At 42.9% G+C, this 22,111-nt stretch overlaps 1 protein-coding gene across 6 annotated transcripts in view; it reads left to right on the top strand.

The window, feature by feature from the left end:
- CARNMT1 (carnosine N-methyltransferase 1) overlaps positions 1-14,597 on the top strand; it is a 44,599-nt gene extending 30,002 nt beyond the window's left edge. For 5 of the 6 annotated variants that reach the window (XM_042963983.1, XM_042963985.1, XM_042963989.1 and 2 more), the window contains 3 exons: positions 759-872; positions 10,950-11,053; positions 11,944-14,597. In XM_042963983.1, the coding sequence (XP_042819917.1) occupies positions 759-872; positions 10,950-11,053; positions 11,944-12,045 (320 nt within the window). In that variant the 3' untranslated portion in view covers positions 12,046-14,597. Of the gene's footprint in view, positions 1-758; positions 873-1,373; positions 1,460-10,949; positions 11,054-11,943 lie in introns of those variants that run through there. The other variant, XM_042963984.1, reaches the window with a different exon arrangement.
- The last annotated feature ends 7,514 nt before the right edge of the window (positions 14,598-22,111 follow it).

The following is a 22,111-nucleotide window of genomic DNA, read 5'->3' as shown; positions in this document are numbered from 1 at the left end:
CCCCTTTTACACCGGCCAGTATCCGGAGCACTGGCGGGTAGTTTTGAGTATTTTGATGCCATTCATTTCTTACTTGGCAACAAGTGCCTACAGTCTTTCTGAAACTTGCCAGAATTGATGGTTAACATTGGCTTAAATCACAGTTTAAAGTTCAAATAACTATTTATCTTAATTGATTTGAAATGAAGGGTAGACATTGAGTAGATTATAAACAAAACTCTTACGAGTACCTTTTGGTAAAGATACTAGTAATATAGGCTATCAAAAATGGTTTCCAAGCTGATCATCAAATTCTTCCTTTTTTTAAAAAAACTTTTTTAATGTTTATTTATTTTTGAGAGAGAGAGAGAGAGAGAGAGAGAGAGAGTGAGCATGAGCGAGAGAGAGGGAGAGGGGCACAGAATCCGAAGCAGGCTCCAGGCTCCAAGCTGCCAGCACAGAGCCCGATGCGGGGCTCAAATCTGAGAACTGTGAGATCATGACCTGAGCTGAAGTCAGACGCTTAACTGACTGAGCCACCCAGGCACCCCGACTATCAAATTCTTAATAAAAACTTTTATGAATTGCAAAGTATCTCATAAATGATTGTTTGGTTACCGTAATTACACAGTTGATTGGAAGAGTTTAGCTTCTGTATTCCTCCAGTTAAATTAAATATTCATAGTCTCTTAAGACATAGCTGGTACATTTATGGAATTAATTAAAAGAAAAGGCAGAATAACATAATTAAATGTAGTAACTTGGTTTTCCTTCACTAGATACCTGGGACTGCATTGCTACCTGTTTCTTCATAGACACAGCTCACAATGTAATCGATTATATTGACACAATATGGAAAATACTCAAGCCAGGTGGAATTTGGATAAATCTAGGTAAGTTCCTCAGTATTTATTAGAATCTCATACAGTTATCTGAGTACTTAGAGCAATTCTCTGTTTGGTAATTTCACAGTAACCGATGTTCACAAAGGTTATAGTTAGTTAAATTGTACAGTATCCTTTAGATACTATCCTAGTCAGTCATGCAGTTCCTCTGAAAGCAGTGGAAACCCCAGAAGTTGTGTATTCTCCTAGGTCATTCTCACAGCAGTCCTCATTTCAGAGAGTACAGTTATTACCCTGATAATCCTTCTCTCATCATCCCCACCCTCCCCTCCAGTGACAGCAATCTGTCAAGAAGGAAGTGCTCTTTTTTTCTTTCAAATGAGACATTTGAAAGAAAGCCCTTAAACCGCCCCCCCCCCCCAACTTTCTCCGAGGTACAAATACATAGTGGGAAAAGAGTAGATACGGTGATTTTCAGGACTGCCTTGAGTTTAAGAGAGAATATCATTTCATTTATGCAAAAACCTTTTTACTGCATCCTACCACTAGGTGATGAATATTCCCATCCAGCATCTAGAGGAAGTTACCAGTTTTATCTTCCTCCTTTAAAATAAAGGGAGAATAATAATACCAAGGTAAATATACTTGTGTTTTTTAGTTAGATGTATAATCCATGTTAAGAAAGACATAATGGCTAGGGGCGCCTGTGGGCTCAGTCGGTTCGGCGTCTGACTCCTCATTTCAGCTCAGTTCATGATCTTACAGTTTGTGGGACTAAGCTGTGTGCTGACAGTGGGGAGCCTGCTTGGGATTCTCTCTCACTCCCTCTGTCTCTGTCCCTCCCCTGTTCCTGCTCTCTCTCTCTCTCTCTCAAAATAAGTAAATAAACTTAAAAAAAAAATAGACGTAATGACTAGAATATAAAGATTTTCAAGATGAGGGTTATTATGTAACATAAGAGGACAGATACACCTTGTTTGAATCCATGGCCTTCAGGATTGGTCTAGTTTTGTTGTTGGTTCTGTCATGTGCTCTCTTTAAAAAAAAAAAAAAAAAATTTTTTTTTTTAACATTTACTCATTTTTTGAGAGACAGAGACAGAGTGTGAGTGGGGGAGGGACAGAGAGAAAGGGAGACATCAAATCTGAAGCAGGCTCCAAGCTCCAAGCTGTCTGCACAGAGTCTGATGTGGGTCTCGAACTCATGGACCATGAGATCGTGACCTGAGCTGAAGTCGGACACTTAACTGATTGAGCCACCCAGGCACCTCTGTGCTCTCTTTTTAGTGATTGGACTTGACCACAGATTTTCCCATTAGGACGAAGACTAGAGGCAGTATTAGGTCTTTTCAAATTTCTCTTTAGAATTTCATGGGGGCAAATGAGAGTAGTTGTAAAATGTAACCATCATATGAAGCAATTATCTCAAACCTTAGATCCTCTTTAAAAGTAGTCACTTCTTTAAAGCAGATTTCTTTAAAAATTTCCCAAGAAATGATTGAACTGTAATACAGTTGACCCTTGAACAATGTGGGCATTAGAGGGATGCTGATCCCTTGCACAATAAAAAATCTGCATATAACTTTTGACTCCCCAGAAACTTAACTACTAATGCCTGTTGACCAGAAGCCTACTGATAACATAGTTAACACATATTTTGTATATTACATGTATTATATATTGTATTCTTACAGTAAAGGAAGCTAGAGGAAAGAAAATGTTATTAAGAAAATTATAAGGAAGGTGGGGTCTGTGGGTGGCTCAGGTGGTTAAGCGTCTGACTTCGGCTCAGGTCATCATCTAGCAGTTAGTGAGTTCTAGTCCCGCATCGGGCTCTGTGCTGACAGCTCAGAGCCTGGAACCTGCTTCAGATGCTGTGTCTCCCTCTTTCTCTGCCTCTCCCCTTTTTATGCTCGCTCTCTCTCTCTCTCTCAAAAATAAATTTAAAAATATTTAAAAAGTTAAAAAAAATTATAAGGAAGAAAAAATACACTGAGTACATTAAGTTTCACTGGCATGTATTTATCAACACAAAACGTGTGTAAGTGGATCGGTGCGGCTCACACCTGTGATTTTCAAGGGTCAGATGTATTACCTACTGGATATTTGCTCACTGGGGGTTAGACGGTGTGTGAGCCACTTGTAAATACATTATTTAATCTGAAAACAGCCCTATGTTGAAATGGTATGTCTGCTGTCTTACAGTTGAAGAAACTGAGTCTTGCTTTTAAGTAACTAGCCGTGGGATCCTTGGGGTCCTTGGGGTCCTGGAGCTTATATATGGCAGAGACAGGCTCACAGCCCAGATCCAATACCTCGAATGCCTAACCAGCTAGCCTTCCGGCTCACCCTGGGTCAGTTTGTGACTTAGCAGTAGCAGTCATGTTATGTAATTAATACTTTTGACCCCAATTACTGAGACATGGTAAGGATTTGTGTATTTCCAAAGCATTGGGTTAAGTTTCACAGAAACCACTTTTCTGTTTGAACTTTTAATTGGTTTATTAATATTGTATTAAGTTATATAATAACAATAATTGTTTACAACTGCCTGGAATAAATAAAATTGGCCCTGCCTAAGCATACTGTTTGATAAGAATGGATGTGCTGGGCTCTATTGTGATCTGTCCCAGGCACCAGAGGGAATAGGGCACATTGGTTAGTGGGAGGTCAATGAGGAGATCTTCTATTCTTCTTACCAGAGTTTCAAAACGATTCTGAGAATTCTCAGAAGTAGTGGAGTACTCAGATAGTGGAGAAGCATAGTCCTTAAAAATACTTGTTCGGAAGGCTAGTATTTTCCAAGTAAAATTCTTTTAATGTATAAGCTGAGGGGCGCCTGGGTGGCTCAGTCGGTTGGCGGCCAACTTCGCCTCAGGTCATGATCTCACAGTCTGTGAGTTCAAGCCCCATGTCAGGGGCTTGACAGCTCGAGGCTGGAGCCTGCTTCAGATTCTGTGTCCCACCTGCCGTCTGCCCCAACCCCACTTGTGCTCTGTCTCGCTCTCTCAAAAAGAAATGTTAAAAAAACATTAAATGTATAAGCTGAAGAATTGTAAAAATAATAATTATGTCAGGGTGCCTGAGTGGCTCAGTCAGTTGAGTGACTCTTGATTCTGGCTCCGGTCTCGATCACAGGGTTGTGGAATCCATTGAGCCCCATGTCAGGCTCTGCGGCCAGCATCGAGCCTGCTTAAGATTCTCTCTCTCTCCCTCTGCCCTTCACCACCCCCCCCCCCCCGGTTGTGCGCTGTCTCTAAAAAACGAATTGAAAGATAAAAATAAAAATAATTGGCTCAGTGAATATACCAGTAATACTGTTGTGCTCCAGGTATCTGTGCAGAACAGTGTTGTTCGCTTCTTAGGCCACGTGCTCGTGTTTTACTAAGCGTAACTCTTACTGCTGCTTCTCCTATTCTTTCATCTCTCTGGTCCACATACCTCTGTTATGTGCCACGCCACTCGGTACCAACTTGGGTTCTTCGGAATCGAAGAGAACCCCATGTCTTTTTCAATCCGTCATCTGTGCAGATTTCCCCCACCCGGAAAACCGTGTGTCCTCCTTAGCCCTCTTCTTCCTTACCATCGACACCTAGTCCACAAGTTGTGTCTCCTAAAGCTTCCTAATAGGTCTTGAACCTCTTTCTATCTCAGGGTTTCTCAGTGGCAGCGCCCTTGATATTTGGGTCAAGATCATTCTTCATTTGGACGGGCGGAGAGGGAGGGCTGTCCTATACAGTGCAGGGGGGTGGGGGGGGGGGTTGTGCTGTACTCCGCAGGGGGGTGGAGAGGGAGGGCTGTCCTATACAGTGCAGGGGGGTGGGGGTGGGGGGGTTGTGCTGTACCCCGCAGGGGGGCAGAGAGGGAGGGCTGTCCTATACAGTGCGGGGGAGGGGGGGGGTTGTGCTGTACTCCACAGTTGTGCTGTACTCCACAGGGGAGCGGAGAGGGAGGGCTGTCCTATACAATGCAGGGGGGTGGGGGTGGGGGTGTTGTGCTGTACTCCGCAGGGGGGCGGAGAGGGAGGGCTGTCCTATACAATGCAGGGGGGTGGGGGTGGGGGGGTTGTGCTGTACTCCGCAGGGGGGCGGAGAGGGAGGGCTGTCCTATACAATGCAGGGGGGTGGGGGTGGGGGGGTTGTGCTGTACTCCGCAGGGGGGCGGAGAGGGAGGGCTGTCCTATACAGTGCGGGGGGGGGGGGGGGGGAGGGTTGTGCTGTACTCCGCAGGGGGGCGGAGAGGGAGGGCTGTCCTATACAGTGCAGGGGGGTGGGGGGGGGTTGTGCTGTACTCCGCAGGGGGGCGGAGAGGGAGGGCTGTCCTATACAGTGCAGGGGGGGGGGAGGGTTGTGCTGTACTCCGCAGGGGGGCGGAGAGGGAGGGCTGTCCTATACAGTGCGGGGGGGGGGGGGGGAGGGTTGTGCTGTACTCCGCAGGGGGGGGCGGAGAGGGAAGGCTGTCCTATACAATGCAGGGGGGTGGGGGGGGTTGTGCTGTACTCCGCAGGGGGGCGGAGAGGGAGGGCTGTCCTATACAGTGCAGGGGGGTGGGGGGGGGGGTTGTGCTGTACTCCGCAGGGGGGCGGAGAGGGAGGGCTGTCCTATACAGCGCAGGGGGGCGGAGAGGGAGGGCTGTCCTATACAGTGCAGGGGGGTTGGGGGGGGTTGTGCTGTACTCCGCAGGGGGGCGGAGAGGGAGGGCTGTCCTATACAGCGCAGGGGGGCGGAGAGGGAGGGCTGTCCTATACAGTGCAGGGGGGTGGGGGGGGGGTTGTGCTGTACTCCGCAGGGGGGCGGAGAGGGAGGGCTGTCCTATACAGCGCAGGGGGGCGGAGAGGGAGGGCTGTCCTATACAGTGCAGGGGGGTGGGGGGGGTTGTGCTGTACTCCGCAGGGGGGCGGAGAGGGAGGGCTGTCCTATACAGTGCAGGGGGGCGGAGAGGGAGGGCTGTCCTATACAGTGCAGGGGGGCGGAGAGGGAGGGCTGTCCTATACAGCGCAGGGGGGTGGAGAGGGAGGGCTGTCCTGTACAGTGCCGAGTGGTGAGCCGCGTTCCTGGCTTCTGCTTACTCAGCCGCAGTGACACCTCCTCAGCTGTGACGACAGAAATGCAAAATCACCCTAGTTGAGAAGCGCTGCCCCAGTCCCCTGCTAGTTGAGGGCTCAGGCCCTCATCATTGCTTGCCTGGGTTACGCAGCACTTCCCGGAGTGTCCCCCACGTCCAGGTTGTCTCCAGCCTCGTGCCTCTTCTGGTTCTCTGTGCGACCCCTGGAGTGATCTTCCCTGCAAGCCGATCTCTTGCTGTCCCACTCCTCACATAGAATTCCAGCTTTCTGGATGACCTAAGCTCTTCAGGATTGTGCATAGTGCCCTTTGTGATCTTTGCTGTCTTGTGTCTTAGCTTCATTTTTTTTTTTTTTTTTTTTTTTTTTTTTTTTTTTTTTTTTTTTTTTACCTCCCCAGCCTTGACCTCAAGTGCCAGCCCTCTGACTAGAAAGCCTTTTCTGTTTTCCCTCTGTTCTCACGTTGGCTGTTTGCTGTGTGCGCTCAACACTCAGCTCAGGTGATCCTTCAAGATGGAGTAAATTTTTGTTGTCTTCCTCTTTTATGTTCTCACAGAATCTGTGAGCATTTAACACAGCGTCATGTTGCCACCTGGGTTTCTGTTTTCCCCGTTGGTCTCTGAGCTCAGGGAGGGCCAGAAGCTGTGCTTGCTGTTTGACCTCCCTCAGAGCCCGACAGTTCGTGGCCGTTTAGTGACTGTTCTGTGTGTGAGTATATTGTTTCAGTATTTGAAAGCGGAAACAAAGTAATGGTAGAAGACCGGCTGCCAGGAGACATGACAAAGTGGCATTTATATGGGTAAATTTGTAACATTCCCATGGTTTTGGCTTCAGTCGTGTGGGCCTGGAAAATTAATTTTACGTATAAGCCGAGAGCGTATCAGCCCCTGGGGGGTGATTTCACACTCACCATGCTGCCCTAGACCAGAACATTCATATGGAAGGAGTGCTGGGTGCATAACTAAAAAGCCATATTGGAAGTTAAATTATAACAAAGATATTGTCTACATTCTATGAAATCAGAGTTGGGAATATGGTTAATTTGTAAACTGCTTTAAGGGGGATTTGAAGTTCTCTGATCTTCCTCAGGTGAGGGAAAGCTAGTGAGCTTTTTAAGGGAACTGTTTACATGTGTCCTTGGGGAAACCTTTTGTTCAGTTTTTCATGCTGACCAGTGCTCCCTAAACGCATGATGGGTAATGTATTTTAAACCATGTGCACGGGTGTGCATGTCTGCACTGACACTTAGGTCCAGCACTGGAGGGCAGGCGATTAGTGAAGTGAACCTAAACTTCATCTGGAAGAATAAACAGGTGAAAGTTCTCAAAAGAAAGACCCGCAGTCTTTTCCTTCCTATTGAGATAAACCCATTTCTTCCTAAACACTTCTGACACATCTGGACACCAAATGAGGTGTTTTCCTCCACAGTAAGGGATTCTCTTGGACACCAGCTGGGTGTCCTCAGTTTAAGTACTTCCTATGTTGTCTTCCTGGACATAGTGTAAGATACCATGGGTTAAGGGTTTAGCCTCCAAGACCTCCGCCCCCACCCCTCCACACACTCAAATGCTAGTCACAAACTGTCCCCTGTGCTTCTGACCAGCTGTTGGTCTATAGGCTGTAGATTGGAGGTTCTCTGCCAGAGACCAATATGTATATTTTCTATTATCTTACAAGCACCAAAGGAGAACTTTATAAAGTGTAATGAGAGATGAGTCCTATATTTTAAAGCATTATAAAGCTTGATATTTTATAAACGTGGGAAACTTCCTATAAAAGGTGGGTATTTGACCCATTGCCTCCTTTACTCACTGAGACTTTGTTACAGTGATTATAAAAATAGAAAAAAGTCTAAAACAATGACAGAGAATGGCAGGGATGTCATTAAGGGACAACAGAATGTAACAGTTTTTCAGAAGATACGGTAGGTGGATAAGTTTTGCAAAAACCAACCAACAAATAAACAAAAAACAAAACACCAATGTGAACAGAGCTGGTTGACCTGGGATAACCCTGGAAAATGACTATCTGTGTGGAAGATCTGGTATGATCCTGGAACATGAGTGGCCATATGGGGAAAAACGGGAATTGAAGGTCAGCGCATAGGGACCAGTTCATCCCTATGTAACCAAGTAACCAGGATGCCTCCCTTATGCCCATTCCAGTCCATGCTCAGGCAGAGACCAGAAATTTAATTTACTGGAAAAAGTGACTGGAAAAGAAGAAAATTTAGGAAGACGTGACCTAGTAGAGAGTAAGCGTGAGACACAGGACAGAAAAGAAGGAGATTGATTAAAAGTCCGTGACTAGCACCCACCCTCGCCCACAGTACCTCCCTCCTTTCCTGCCTATAAAACTTTCTGTTGAGGTTTGAGTGCCAGCTCTTTTGTTCTGGGCAATTGCAAACCATGTTTCTGTAAGTGGGCATGTCAACAAAGCTACCACAAGCTTTCTTCTAGTTAATGTATAGGATATCTTTTTCTAGATCTTAAGTCCTTTCTTTGTTTCAGAAATGTCTTCTAAACAGCACACTTACATTTTGTTACCCAATCTGACTGTCTCTGTCTTTTAACTGGAACTTTTAGAACCTTAAAAATACAAATGGTTTAAATTAACTTGTCCCAGATTGGGCAGGTGGGTACCCCCTTCTCCTGTGTCCTTTGGACATATCCCTTTTGATATGTTCCTCCTTTGTGGAAAAGCCAGGCATTCTAAGCACATGTTGTACTTTCTCTGCCAGGCCCTGAGATAAGCCATTTTACCCCCAAAGATTCCTGGTTCTTTTTAATAGAGAACGGTATGTAGAAATGCTACATTAATTATATTTGTAAACGTCTGAAATCTGCCCAGAGATATTTGTCGAATTACTATCTGTAATAGACTGTAAAAAATACAAAACTATAGGGGCGCCTGGGTGGCTCAGTCGGGTAAGTGTCCACCTTTTGATTTTGGCTCAGGTCATATCTCATGGTCTGTGGGATTGATCCCCACCTTGGGCTTTACTCTGACTTTGCAGAGCCTGCATGGGATTCTCTCTCCCCCTTCTCTCTAACCCTCCCCTCCTTTCTCTCAAAATAAGTAAATAAACTTTTAAAAAATTAAACACAACTATAGTAGTTATCTTTAGGTGGTAAAATTACAGATGCTTACCTGTACATTCACTGCTACGCTGGGCATCATTGTGAAACTGAAAACATGTTCCTTTACTCATGTAGCTTGCAATTTGGTTAAAAAAGTCACTGATTACATGAAAAATAATCAGTGAGCAATGCAACACTACATAAAATGAGTTTTACAGTGTGGTGTATTGAGAGAGTGAGCAGTAGGGCTGGGAACTTGGAGGGATTATACTAAAACTTGATTCCAGCAAGGTTTTGGAGCATGGTTAAAGCTTGAGTTGGAAAGTTGGAGCTCTCTAAGTGGCACACAGCATGAGTAGAGGTACCATATGACCTGAGGGTGTAAGAATCATTGGAGTGGGTTCATTTAGATACAATAAAACAATATTGTTGGAGGCTCTTAAAATAATGGCGCAGAAACATCATACACTTTAGAGCAGGACAGACTACAGTGCTCTGTGTGTTTATAAAAAGGCTTCCAAGGGTTCAGATGGTCTAGGACACACAGCAGGTACTCAGTAAATGGTAGCTCCTGTCATTTTTATTAGTACTAATGAAACTAACAGGAAGTTAAGCTTGACAGAATAGTTTGATAGGGAACCGTTGTTGTCTTCTGAAAAAGAGTAATAACATACATGTTCGTCGTCATGTTTTTAGTATTTTATGTAAGGTTAAAAAGAGGAGCGGAAGAAAAACATTTTAAGTCTTAGTAAGTATGTTCCACAGAGTGATGAGCCGTTTGGGAGGAGAAACCGTCCTGTTATTCTTATTTCCTGTGATGAGCACATTGTGTGAGGCTTAGGGGTGGTGAGTTGGACCTGGCATCTATAGTTAACCCAATGAACTGGTAAAAAAAAACAAAAAAAAAACCAAGATTGTTTAGTTTAGTCCTGAAGCATAACTGTTGAATGGTAGCGTTGCCTGGACGAGGCTGATGCATTGGGCAAAATGTGAGAGGTTGAAAGATTGAAGAATCTGGTTTGAATCAGATGATAGTTCCTTGGACATGTGGAATGAGAGGATAGTAAAAGGAGAATGTCATTTTAAAAAGTTGGGATTGCTGTCATTTGCTCAGTGCCTTTGCTACACTGGGTGTACTGGATGTTACCCGTTAGATGGAGCGAGCCAGTGGCTTGCCCACAGGCACACAAGTAGTAAGTGTTGGAGCTGGGATATGAGCTGAGCACTTCAAAAAGCCAGCCCCAGTGTCACCTCCTCCTTCCAGAAAGCCTTGCCTAGAACCTCCCATCGTACCCACACTGTCTCTCACCCAGGCTAGCTGGAGGACCCTTGTGTTTTCATGGGACGTCCAGTTTGTGGCTGCCGTTGGGCATTTACTTAAGGCATTATAATTACAGTGTACCTTTGGAAGTTAGGGACCTGGCATTCCCTGATGCAGTTGCTCCTTCCGTAACAGGTGTAAGCGCCGTGATGTGGAGAATCACTGGGCAGCCCTGGTATACCAGAGGGACTCACTCCCCGGGAGTGCAGCCCCCGCACTCGAATGTCAGCTACGGGGCCAAAGTCTCAGGGGTCTGGACACGTGCCCTTGGCAGACGTAAACGTTCTTTACGTCTCCTTTTTATGTTCCGTCTACTGCCCAACTTCTTTTATTTTTAAAATTTTTTTTTTTTTTTTTTTTTTTTACGTTTATGTTTGAGACAGGGAGAGACAGAGCATGACCGGGGGAGGGACAGACAGAGAGGGAGACACAGAATCGGAAGCAGGCTCCAGGCTCTGAGCCATCAGCCCAGAGCCTGACGCGGGGCTCGAACTCACGGTCTGTGAGATCATGACCTGAGCTGAAGTCAGACGCTTAACCGACCAAGCCACCCAGGCGCCCCTCTACTGCCCAACTTCTAATTCAGCTTGGAGTTGTATCTAACACAGCAACTGGTGCATGTTTATATTTAAGTAATTCATTCATGATATCTTTAAACCATAGGTCCTCTGCTGTACCACTTTGAAAATTTGGCAAACGAACTTTCCATAGAATTGAGCTATGAAGATATAAAAAACGTTGTTCTGCAGTATGGATTCCAGGTGGAGGTAAGGCTGGAATGAAGTACGGCCACGGTTTCACTTCCAAAGCTTTAATCTTAGGACAGTTACAGGCTTTCACCTCTTCACCTGTGTTTTCATCCCTGAAGTGAAAATAATACGCACTCAGCTTTTAGAATGATAAAGATTTGGCATAATGTATGTGTAAGGAGAAAACTATAATCCTCAATGTGATCAGTCACCTTTTTGTAGTACGTGGTAGCTGCCCATGGTCATGGCGTCAGCTCCTGTAGACTCACAGATACCAAGTACGCTAGGGTCTGGACAAGCAGAGGTGGGGGACAGGGGGTATCGTTCACCGTATGTACTTTTGTAGTCTTCGTTTCTTATGTGGGATTGTAAGACTTTATGATACTTTGACTTATGTTTTAATTGTGTGTTTTTTTAAAAGTATTTCATTGATTTTAAAAATCAACAACAGATTCATTCTTCAAAATAAGGAGAAGTTGGGGTGCCTGGGTGGATCAGTCGGTTAAGTGTCTGACTCTTGATCTCATGGTCATGGGATCGTGGGGCTCCACACTGGGCATGGAGCCTGCTTAAGATTCTCTCTTTTCCTCTCCTGCCTCTCCCCCACTTGTTCTGTCTGTCTGTCTCTCTCAAAAAAAAAAAAGAGAGAGAAAGAAGAGTAACGTATCAGTGATGTAGAGCTCAAGCTCTGGAGTTGGACCGCCTGAGTTGGAATCCCAGTCCTCCCACTTACTGGTGGCATGACCTTGAGCAGTCTGTTCTTTGTAAAGTTAGGATTACTAATAATGCCAGTATTGGGGTATCTGTATGTACTAAATGAGTTAATATGAGCTCCCGTCACTCACAAGCACTCAGGATCTGTGTCATCGTCATGCTCATCACCATTCTGGTTGTTGTTTGCATTCCAGGTTGAAAAGGAATCTGTCTTGTCAACATATACTGTGAATGACCTCTCCATGATGAAATACTACTATGAATGTGTCTTGTTTGTGGTCCGTAAACCACAGTAACGTTCTCAAGTGGTATCAGCAGGAAAAAAGCTTCATAAGAGCAAATGCTGAAATAAACAACTCAAAGTCAACTATCCCATCGACAGGACACAACCTCAAATCAGTGGTGCCTTCTTATTCCTAACAAAATTTAGAAATAGCGTCTATTTTCTTAATACGTCTATTGCTTTTTCAGAAATATACTATGCTGTGCATATTTGTACTACAAAAGTAAAAAAAGGAGGAAATGTCTTCAAGTATACTTTTTCCTTGAAGCCCAGAATTGTCTTTCAGTAGAAAAACCCATCTCCAGTGGTCTTCATGAAGCTGTCTATTGCCAAGTCCGCCACGTTCGTGACTACTAGTATTGAAGCCCCCCCAGGTCTTTCTGTTCTGTGTGCATTGCACATGGTACTTTTAGAAGAGTCTGAGGATCCTCCCTCACATTCAGCATCTGGAATTGGGACTTCTGTTTGCTTTGGACCGAAGCGATCCCTACAGAAAATGTGCGCCCTTTTATCATTCGGATTATTTTTTTGCCAGCTCAGCTGAACTTGGGCATCAGACGTTTCATTTTTATGAAATGCTAAATTTAATAAGATCACAGGCCGGTAAAATGCATTCAAGTAACTGAGAAAGTGGTCTTTTGGGCACACTGACCTGAACATTATTTGAAAGCATACTCATCATGAATCGCTCTGAAATGTAGAAGGTCTCAGCACTCTTAAGTGAGGCACAAAAGCCTTTATTAAAGGTACTGCTAGGGAAATGGGGAAATAAGAATAAAATCTGCCCATTGGAAATGTCTGATTTTAAACTAGAAGTGAATACAGTCTGTCAGTGAGATGTTTACAATAATGTCTTTTCTTTAAATTACCTGGATTACAAAAGCACGCACTTTTTTTCGTTAAAAAATCAGATACGAGTAAAACTGTCATGACGGTATTACCGTGGGGAAATTCTGAATACGAAATTCAGGGATAAATTACTGCCCGTGGTCTGTCTTCAGTATTGTCAGCAGCAGCCGTTAACGTAATTTCAGATAACGCCAGTTTTGTTCCCTGATAGCTGGAGTTAAAAGAATATATGCTGCTTTAAATTTCTACCTCTCGCAGAATCTTTATTGGAGAGAGTTTTCCTTTGTATTTTTTTATGTTTATTGTTTTGTTTCCAGTAGCTTGGAAAGCGGAAATGACTATTAACCTTTTCTTGGAAAAAGGAAGTACTCGCGTTGAATATTTTCACAGGTGATTATGATGGCATTAAATGACCTCTGTGGCAATTTGAATTAGATAGACTTAATCTCAATAATGTGCTGTAGGATTCACGTCATGTTTTAATCGGAAAACCTCCTGGTGAATCTTTAGACCTCTTTTTGTCAGTTGGGCTGGGGGAGTCGACACAGTCTGGCATGTTACCGTTGGGAGCTTTTCTGTGTGCAGTAAGGGAGCTCTTGTTCCTGGAAAGGACTCCAGGAAAGCTATTTGACTTGCTAAATTATAGAAGCCTGTAGCCTGTTGAGTTTAAAAAAAAAAAAAAAGGAACAGAACACAACTATTTCTCTTCGTTGCCCCATCCCCATACTTGGCAGATGTCCAGTTAATTAGAATTCTCATTGACTACCACCTGAATGAATTTGAAATTAATTTTTAGGGGAAACCACCCCCAAATTTTTGTTTATTTGTTTAAGAAAGAAAAAAGCTAAAAGGATCCTAAGTATTTAAAAAATGCATTGAAAGGAAAGGAATGCATGCTATTTTTGAGTAACGTAGAAAGGCTTTTTATTCACTGACTAGTATTCACTTTTTTACTTGTATCCGAACACGTGATCTTGTTTTTCTCATAGAGGCAAAAATGTGTTGACAGCAATGGGTTGGCTTTATTACTTAAAAGTTTTGGCTATCAGGTTTTATTCTTTAATACTGTTACTTACATTTCTAAATCAGAGCTTCATTTTAGTTAATTCTGAAATCAATTATTTCATTTGTTTTTAATCTCTCATATCATGACTACTGTTTTTCAAATGTTCTGCACAAATTTGCATCACTTGTTTTTTCCTACTGCTTTTGTAGTTAATATATTCTAAACTTGAAAATTGTGTCAATCGGTAATAGAAGTGTCACTGGAGGATTTAATTTTATATTATATGTAGTCCTAGCTACTAAAGTGTGTAAGCCTTAAAGTTTTGTGTTCTTTTTCCTTGCATTAGCCCTATACACGGATGTTTCCATTCATTGCCATAAAGCAGGAGGAGATAGGTCATTGTGCTTGCTTTCCACCCCTCTCCCCCCTCCCCCCCTTTCCATATTCCGAAGTAGTGCAGGTGAGGGTCTGCTAATCAAGTGAGCGAGACGGGAAATGTGAAGTATAAAGAGGAGCTGTATAAATCACAGTATAAAATTATGAAGTTTGGGAACTGTAAGATGTACTGTATTTATATGTAATTCTCATTCTAAAAGTTGCCACAAAGGCTGAATTGGAAGCTTCATGTCTGCATGAAATTTCCTATATTTTTAACGTGTATGATGGACTTAATTTTTCTTGAATATTAAAGTCTGCCAATTGCTACGAAACCGCATTTGCTTGGTTGTTTCCATCTAGGTTAGTAGTAACTGTAGATGTAGGCATTTTAATTAACCGAATGCATGCTTTTGAATCTTTAGATGAGCCTATTCTTGTATGCTTCTAGAAAGTCAGTAGTAAGAGCACTTGGTCTTAGAGTATGTTAGGCTTCATACTGATTAATCTTGATCTTTGGTTTTGTTAAATAATAGACAAATAACCATAAAGAAAACCAGTACCAGAGAGTTCCAGGACCAGCCATTAGTTGGATAAGCACTGGGCATGGCACTTAAATACTCTGGGTTTGTTTTCCTGAACTTCTGTTTGTGATCTCAGGCACAGCGCTTGCAGTGTGTCTCCTCATCTGTAAGAGAAGACTGACACCACCGACTTCAGGGGTTTTGATAAAGTCACGCGCAACTGTGTGCAGTCTTCTGTGTGAACATGTGAAAGCACCTGGTAGACAATGCAGTTTCAATCTGTGTTGACGCTGTACAGTGATACAAAAAGGTGAAGATTAGTAACAGGACATCAGTTTTAATAATGCTATGGTGGAAAAAAGTTTCAGTGGAATCCTGGGGCTGGGGGGGAGACCAAGAGGACGGGTATGTGTGGATAGATTCTTGAATGTTCAAGTCTGGTGGGAATTGTAAAGAAATAAAATGGTAGGTAATGGGAGAGAGGGCACAAGTAAAACTTCATGGTTATTCCCACTTTTAGAAACATGTCAGTACATGCCTCTTGTGTGTTTATTTCTCTTCAGTAGATACATAGAAGATACATAGAAGTAGATGTATGTACTACTATGTACTTCTATGTACATAGAAGTAGATACATAGAAGCAGAGTCATTGAGCCAGTGTGTATGTGCCTCTTCAGTCAAGTTGCCTTTCAAAAAGATGAACGATTTACATGCCATTGACAGTGTTTTGGAATAACTTTGTTTTCATTCTCTGCTCAATACTGGATTTTGCTAAGCTTGTCATTTTTGTCAATATGATAGGGAAAAGTATCTAAATTTAATATTCATTTCTTGAACGATTAGGGGAGCTGAGCAGTCGTGTAAGCGTAACGCCCAAAGAGAGGGGTCTTTGATCGGCCAGTCGGTCGGTTTTCACCCGGCATAGCGGACGGGTCGTTGGCAGCACTCCAAAAGTTGGTAAAAATGTGTCGAGCTTCATCAAGAGGCGGACTGGCCAATCTCGAGGACTGCTTGAGTTCTCTCCTCTGATAGCAGTGACCATATCTGCTTCTGGTTTTACAGAGCTGGCACTGAGGCCGAACAGCTGCAGCCCGATGGACCCCACTAGGCGTCCACTTGGCCAGCCAGTGCTCTGGGTCCAGGAGTTCAGGGAACGCCGGTGAGTCGAGAGCCCCACTGAACCAGCGGCTTTGCTTTAGGTGGCAGAGTGGGGCATAAAGTTGACTCCCAAAGAAACAGCTCCCACCTTATCATGGCACCAAAAAGCTGCTAGGGCCAGGCTAGCTGCACTCTTGAATATGCTATTTATTTGCCTTGTTATTCCCGTTGGGTATTTTTCACCTTGTTAGTCAGCAAGTCCGAACCGACCCACCTGCAGATGAGAATGTGAAACCGAAGAGGCCTAGGGCCACCACACGCCATGCGTTCAGTTCCAAAAGCTTAGTAGCAGGTTAATAGCTTCCTTCTTTTGTACCAAGGCATGTCTGGTGATGGTCAGGCACTTAATCCTGTTGTAGTGCCTGGCTACGGCCTGTGAGAATTTGAGCAGCCGTTAGATCTTTGAAGCTGTGGCTTCCGTCTTGGAGTTTAGTATTATTTCTGTGGGACCACCCAGGAGGGGACAGTCCATGCAGTAGTCCTTGAACGTGCCACTTACTGCAGGCATGTGATACATCAGATCCATTATACGGGTTATTGAATTGGTCCAAAGCGCCTCAGTGAGAGGTTATTTTTGAGATCTCTGACTCCAGGTAAAAAAAAACAAAAAAACTATGATTTTTTTTTTTCAGGCCTGAACATAGGTAATTACCTGGCAGGCTCACGAAAGAAAGCTGCCCTCCACTTACCAGACTTGGTGCACAGCTAACGCACTGCAGTCTCCAGTGGGACCTGCAGTCAAGGACACGGGCTTTTATTTTATTTTATTTTTTTAAACGTTTATCTATTGAGAGACAGACAGAGACAGGGTGAGAACAGGGGAGGGGCAGAGAGAAGGGGAGACACAGAATCCGAAGCAGGGTCCGGGCTCCAATGTGGGGCTCGAACTCACGAACCGCGAGATCATGACCTGAGCTGACGTCGGACGCTTAACCAACTGAGTCCCCCAGGCGCCCCAAGGACACAGGCTTTTATTCACAGCCGCAGTCCTATGTAGCCCAGTGCCTCTATTCAGAGCCTCTTTGTCACGGGCTTCAGCAGAAGCATTCCTCAGATTAACCGACTGAGCCACCCAGGCGCCCCTCATCTTAATTATTGATAGGAGTGAATTTAAACCTACCATTTTGCTAGTTTTCTACTTGATCCATTTCTTCCCTGTTCCCCCTCTTTTCTCATCTATTTCTGGACTATTTACTTGATTTCATCTCCACTACTGGCTTTTATTAGTTATAGCTCTTTACCAAAAAAAAGTTTCAGTGGTTTCTCTTAGGGCTTCCAATATATATTGCTAGCTTGTTACAGTCTGCCTTCAAAGTATTACACCACTAGATGTATAGTTGTTAGTAACAATTACAACTCTTAAAATATACTTACAATTCTTCTCTTCCATTCATGGTATTGTCATGCATTTTAATGTGCATAATAAACCCCAGAATACATTGTTACTATTTTTGCTTTAACTGAATTCTTTTAAAGCAATAAAAATAACAAATATATTTTATGTTTATCTTCATTTTTATAGCTTCTAATGGGTGGTGCTTTAAAAATCTCTCCACAGACTCTTTGACACTCCTTCCTTTGCTGCAGCCTCATTCCTCTCCAAGTGTGGACTGTAGTGACACAGTTCTAATGAACAGACTGAGGTAGAGACGTGAGATTTATGTCAGCTCCCCTCAGCAGCAGCAGCTATGCTGTGTGTGTGTGTGTGTGTGTGTGTGTGTGTGTGGTATAAGTCCCCTGCTCCAAGTTCTTATTTTGAGCCCCCAATGGAAGGCCATGAAAAAACCCTTGTGTCTGAGACTCCCAGCTCTTCCAAACTGAGATGGTAACCACAACTGCCAAGAATGTGAAACAGTTTGCAGGTCATAAAAGACATTGTAGCTTCCGTTTTTCTCTCTGATCACTTGCATTAGGGGAGGTAAGACAGGTCATGAGGACATTCAAATAGCCCTGTGGAGAATCCCACGAGGTGAGTAACTGAGGCCTTCTCGAAACAGTCACATGTACTGGTGGTGGCTCATCCAGCTCCAGTCAGGCCTTCTAACGACTGCAGCCCCAGCCAACATCTTGACTGCAGCCACACGGGCAACCCTGGTCGGCAACCCTAAACTCCCCAGCTAAGCTGATGTTAGAACTCCTGACCCACGACCGAGAAAATGTTTGTTGGCTTGAGCCACGGAGTTTTGGGGTAATTTGTGACAAAATGCTCATTTCTTAGTGTGTACCAAGTTTCCACCTGCAACCTGAAGAACTTCCTTTAACATTTCTCATATCAGGTCTGCTGGCACTGAATTCTTAGATTTTTTTCTGAAAAGTCCTTTATTTTAGTTTCATTTTTTAAAAGATTTGCTGAATACAGAATTCTGGATTGACATTTATTCTTTAAAGACGTCACTCCTTGGGCCACCGGAGTGGCTCAGTCAGTTGAGCGTCTGACCGGCTCAGGTTACGATCTCACAGTTCACAAGTTCAAGCCCCGCACTGGGCTGTGTGCTGATAGCATGGAACCTGCTTGGGATCCTCTCTCCCTCTCTCTGCCCCTCTCCTGCTCATGCTCTGTCTCTCTCTCAAAAATAAACATTAAAAAAAATTTTTTTAAGATGTCACACCAAAAAAAAAAAAAAAAAGTCATTCCATTGTTTTGATGAGTACTCTGCTAGAATTCTTATTTTTGTCTCTCTGAATGTGTTTTTTTTTTTTTTCCCTCTGGCTTTCAATATTCCCTCTTCAATTTTCAGTCCTTTGACTATGATGTGTCTAAGCATGTGTGGTTTTTCTGGTTTGTTTTTGGAATTTATCCTGTTTGTCATATCTGTGGTTGATGTTACTATTTCTGGAAAATTCTTACCTCTTCAAATATTTCTTCTTCCCTCTTCTCTTCCTGGGACCGCTTTTGCAGGTACATTAGGTTGCTTGTTATTGTCCCGCAATTCCTGGAGCCGCTGTTGTGGTAGTTTCTTGTTTTTATTTAATTTTTACTCTTTATTTTTTCCTTCATATTTCAGACACAGTATTTCTTCTACTTCAAGTTCCTTAAAACTTCCTTCGTCCATGTCCATTCTAATAATAAGCCTGTTAAGAATTTTCAAGTTATGCTTTTTTATTTCAAGCATTTCCATTTATCTTTAATTTCCATCTCTCTGCTGAAATTCCCTGTGGCTCAACACATGGTGTCTGCTTTTTCCACTGTATCCTTAATATAAGAATTTGACTAATAAAGAGCGATAACCCCAATATCCTGGTCACCTCTGAGTCGAGTTCTGTTAATTGCTTTGCTTCATCTCTTGACAAGGTTTTTGTTTGCTTATTTTCTCCTATTGCTTTCTTTCTGAGTCTTATAGTATTGAATTCCATTTGCTGTGTAGAAAACGACAAACCAAGATAAACAGTATTTATGCGTGGGTATGACTCTATGCCTGGTAGGCTGGTGTGGGAGACCAAATCAGTGTCACAAGAAGTTGAGTTGGGTTTGCATTATATCTGCACTGCATCACAGGCTTCAACCTCTGCTAGCGGTCACCTGTTGTTACCTTGCGTTTAGAGTGGAGGACAGGATACCAGAGGGTTTTCCCAGTGTTCTTGCATGCTCTCTAGCATTCAGCTGTGTCTGCATGCCTGTGCCATAAAGGAATTTTCACTACATGCTCCAGCCTCTTCCCCAGGGGTAGACTACTGGTCCTTGTGAGTCTGTGCTCAGTTCATGGTAGGGAAAACAGGAATTCTTGTCGTAGTGTTGCCTCATTCTTAGGCAGGCTCTGTCACCCAGGCCTCATCAGTGGGTTTTTCCTCAGCATTCCCATCCTCTTCCTGTGTGTTTGTGGTTTGTCTTAAGCAGGAATATCCTGATTTTTGCTTCTACTTTTCCTCCGAGGATCTTTGCTCTTGTCCTAAGGATGAGAGACTTCTTCCTATCCCTCCCCTGAGGCGGGGGGTTTGCTTCTACTCTTCCCCACAAAGAAATAACGTCTGTCCCTTCCAGCCTCCTGCCCTGTCCCAAGTCTTTGTCTGGAGCATCCAATGGAAGGCCATGAAAAAAAAATCTTATGTGCGCAAACATCCTTTGTGTAAGAGACTCCCAATTCTTCCAAACTGAGAGGCTAATCCACAATCGCCAAGAATGAAAACTTTTTGCAGATTTCTTAGCAGCTTATAAAGCAGCCACTTTTGACACAAAACTCCTACATCAAAGTCAAAGGAGAGTTTATAACTCACAGCAATAGCACTAGCCAGAGTATTAATTTTGCACAGTACTCTGAGACCCAAATCACATAGAGGGACACAAGAGAGTTCTAGGTGACACCTGCACAAGCGTTGGGTTGCATCAGAGAACTTTGAGCTTAAGAAACCTTATTCTTTTAGGGTGGGCTAGCAGTAAGTGTGACTGACTTTTTGCCCTAGGAGAAGATACTATGCTAGACAGTAAACAAAACCTGCCCTTTGTTCTAGAAGGAGACACTGTCTCTCTCTTCCAAGCCTGTTCCCTGTACACGTATCCAAGAAAAGACGATCAGGAATACAGTTAGCCAGTACTTCTGCTTGTGAAATATGCTGAAATGGAAGAAAAAAAAAAAAAAAAACAAACATGGAAAATTGACTCCCAACAGAAGATTACAGAAGTCACAAGCTTTTAACTGTTGGCATAAAGGAACTTGTAACCCATACAAGTATCATTGACACTAAAATAATCTGAGGTGGCCCAAAGATGTGTCTCATATGCCCTCTGCCCATGTTTCCTAATATCCCACCCAACTGACTATTAACAATCTTGTCCCAGGAACATTTTGTGTAATACCAAAAAAATGCAAATATACACGTGTGCACATATATGTACATCCTCTACTGTTTTCTTGGTTTTGGCCTATATACATATACATATATATTTTTTGACTTAATACATTTTGCCAATTGTTCTATATCCATACGTATAAATTTACTCCATTTAATAAAATCTGCATGTCTGTATGTATAATACATACACACACACACTTACATGCAATGCTACCAAGTAACATTTAGTTTGTTTTTAACTTTTTGCTACTCAGCACTATATTACAAGGAATAGCTTAGTACATACCGGCTTTGTGTCTATTCTCTGGACACATTTATACATCTGGTGTAAATTCCTGAAGGTGGCAGTGCATTTTTAAATTTTCACAGATGTCAGATGGCTCTCTTAAAAGGTTACACTTGAAAACAAGGAGCGTATCTGTTTCTCAATATCTTCACCAATACAACCTATTATTAAACATTTAAATGAATAACCTGATGTTGAAAACTGCATTAAAATCCTTTGAAACATGCAATGTTTTTTTGTGGGCTTTTTGTTTTTTTGCTTTCTCGTTTGATTTTTCTGTTTTTGCTCTTCACTATCACAGGCTGCCCAGTAAGGAAGAAATAGAGTGGAGATAGATAGACCTGGTCAGTATCCCAGCCTCACTATTTACTGTGTGGTCTTTAAGTTTTTCATTCACCTCACGTTTATTGAGAACCTGTATTGTGTCTGGAATGGTTTGATCCTGGGGATTCAGAGGTCAAAAGATAGTTTCTCCCACCGGAGCTTCCATAACAGAAAAAGATGTCAAACAAGTAATTACAAAACCGAAACCGAAACTAAAAACCCAAGTAATTACATAATTGTAAGAACTGAGCAGTAGGGACGTGCTGACTTAGAGAAGACTTCCCTAAAGAAATGATATTTGAGCTGAGACCTGAAGGAAAACCAGAACTTCTCAAACACAACGTACAGATACAATCAAGGATCCACATTTCATTTTTCAAGTGTTCCTGCCATCATCTTCATTTTCTTATACCCTAATTAATACAAAGAGGGAAACTGGTATTTTTCTAGTCTCTGAGAAAATTTATACAATTGTCTTTACACTGGTTGAGTTCTTGCTTGAATAAAATCAGGTATGTCGTAGTCAGTGGTTTGCATATTACAAGGTTGATGACTCATACATTATAAATATGTTAATTATGTATTAATACACATTAATATATAAGATGCTAATATATAATGAGTAAATACAATCTACAACAAATGAGGAAACAGGCATATCTCCACGTTAAAAGTCACACACAATATGACCTTAAAGTCAAAGTGAACTCTTATAGTAAGGAAGGCATTTTCGGCTTCCGGGCAAGATGGAATAATGGACTACATTTA

The sequence above is a fragment of the Panthera tigris genome, chromosome D4, assembly GCF_018350195.1.
Source record: "Panthera tigris isolate Pti1 chromosome D4, P.tigris_Pti1_mat1.1, whole genome shotgun sequence".
NCBI lineage: Eukaryota > Metazoa > Chordata > Mammalia > Carnivora > Felidae > Panthera > Panthera tigris.
Note: the sequence above shows the minus strand (reverse complement) of the source record. Positions and strands in the feature narration are given on the sequence as shown.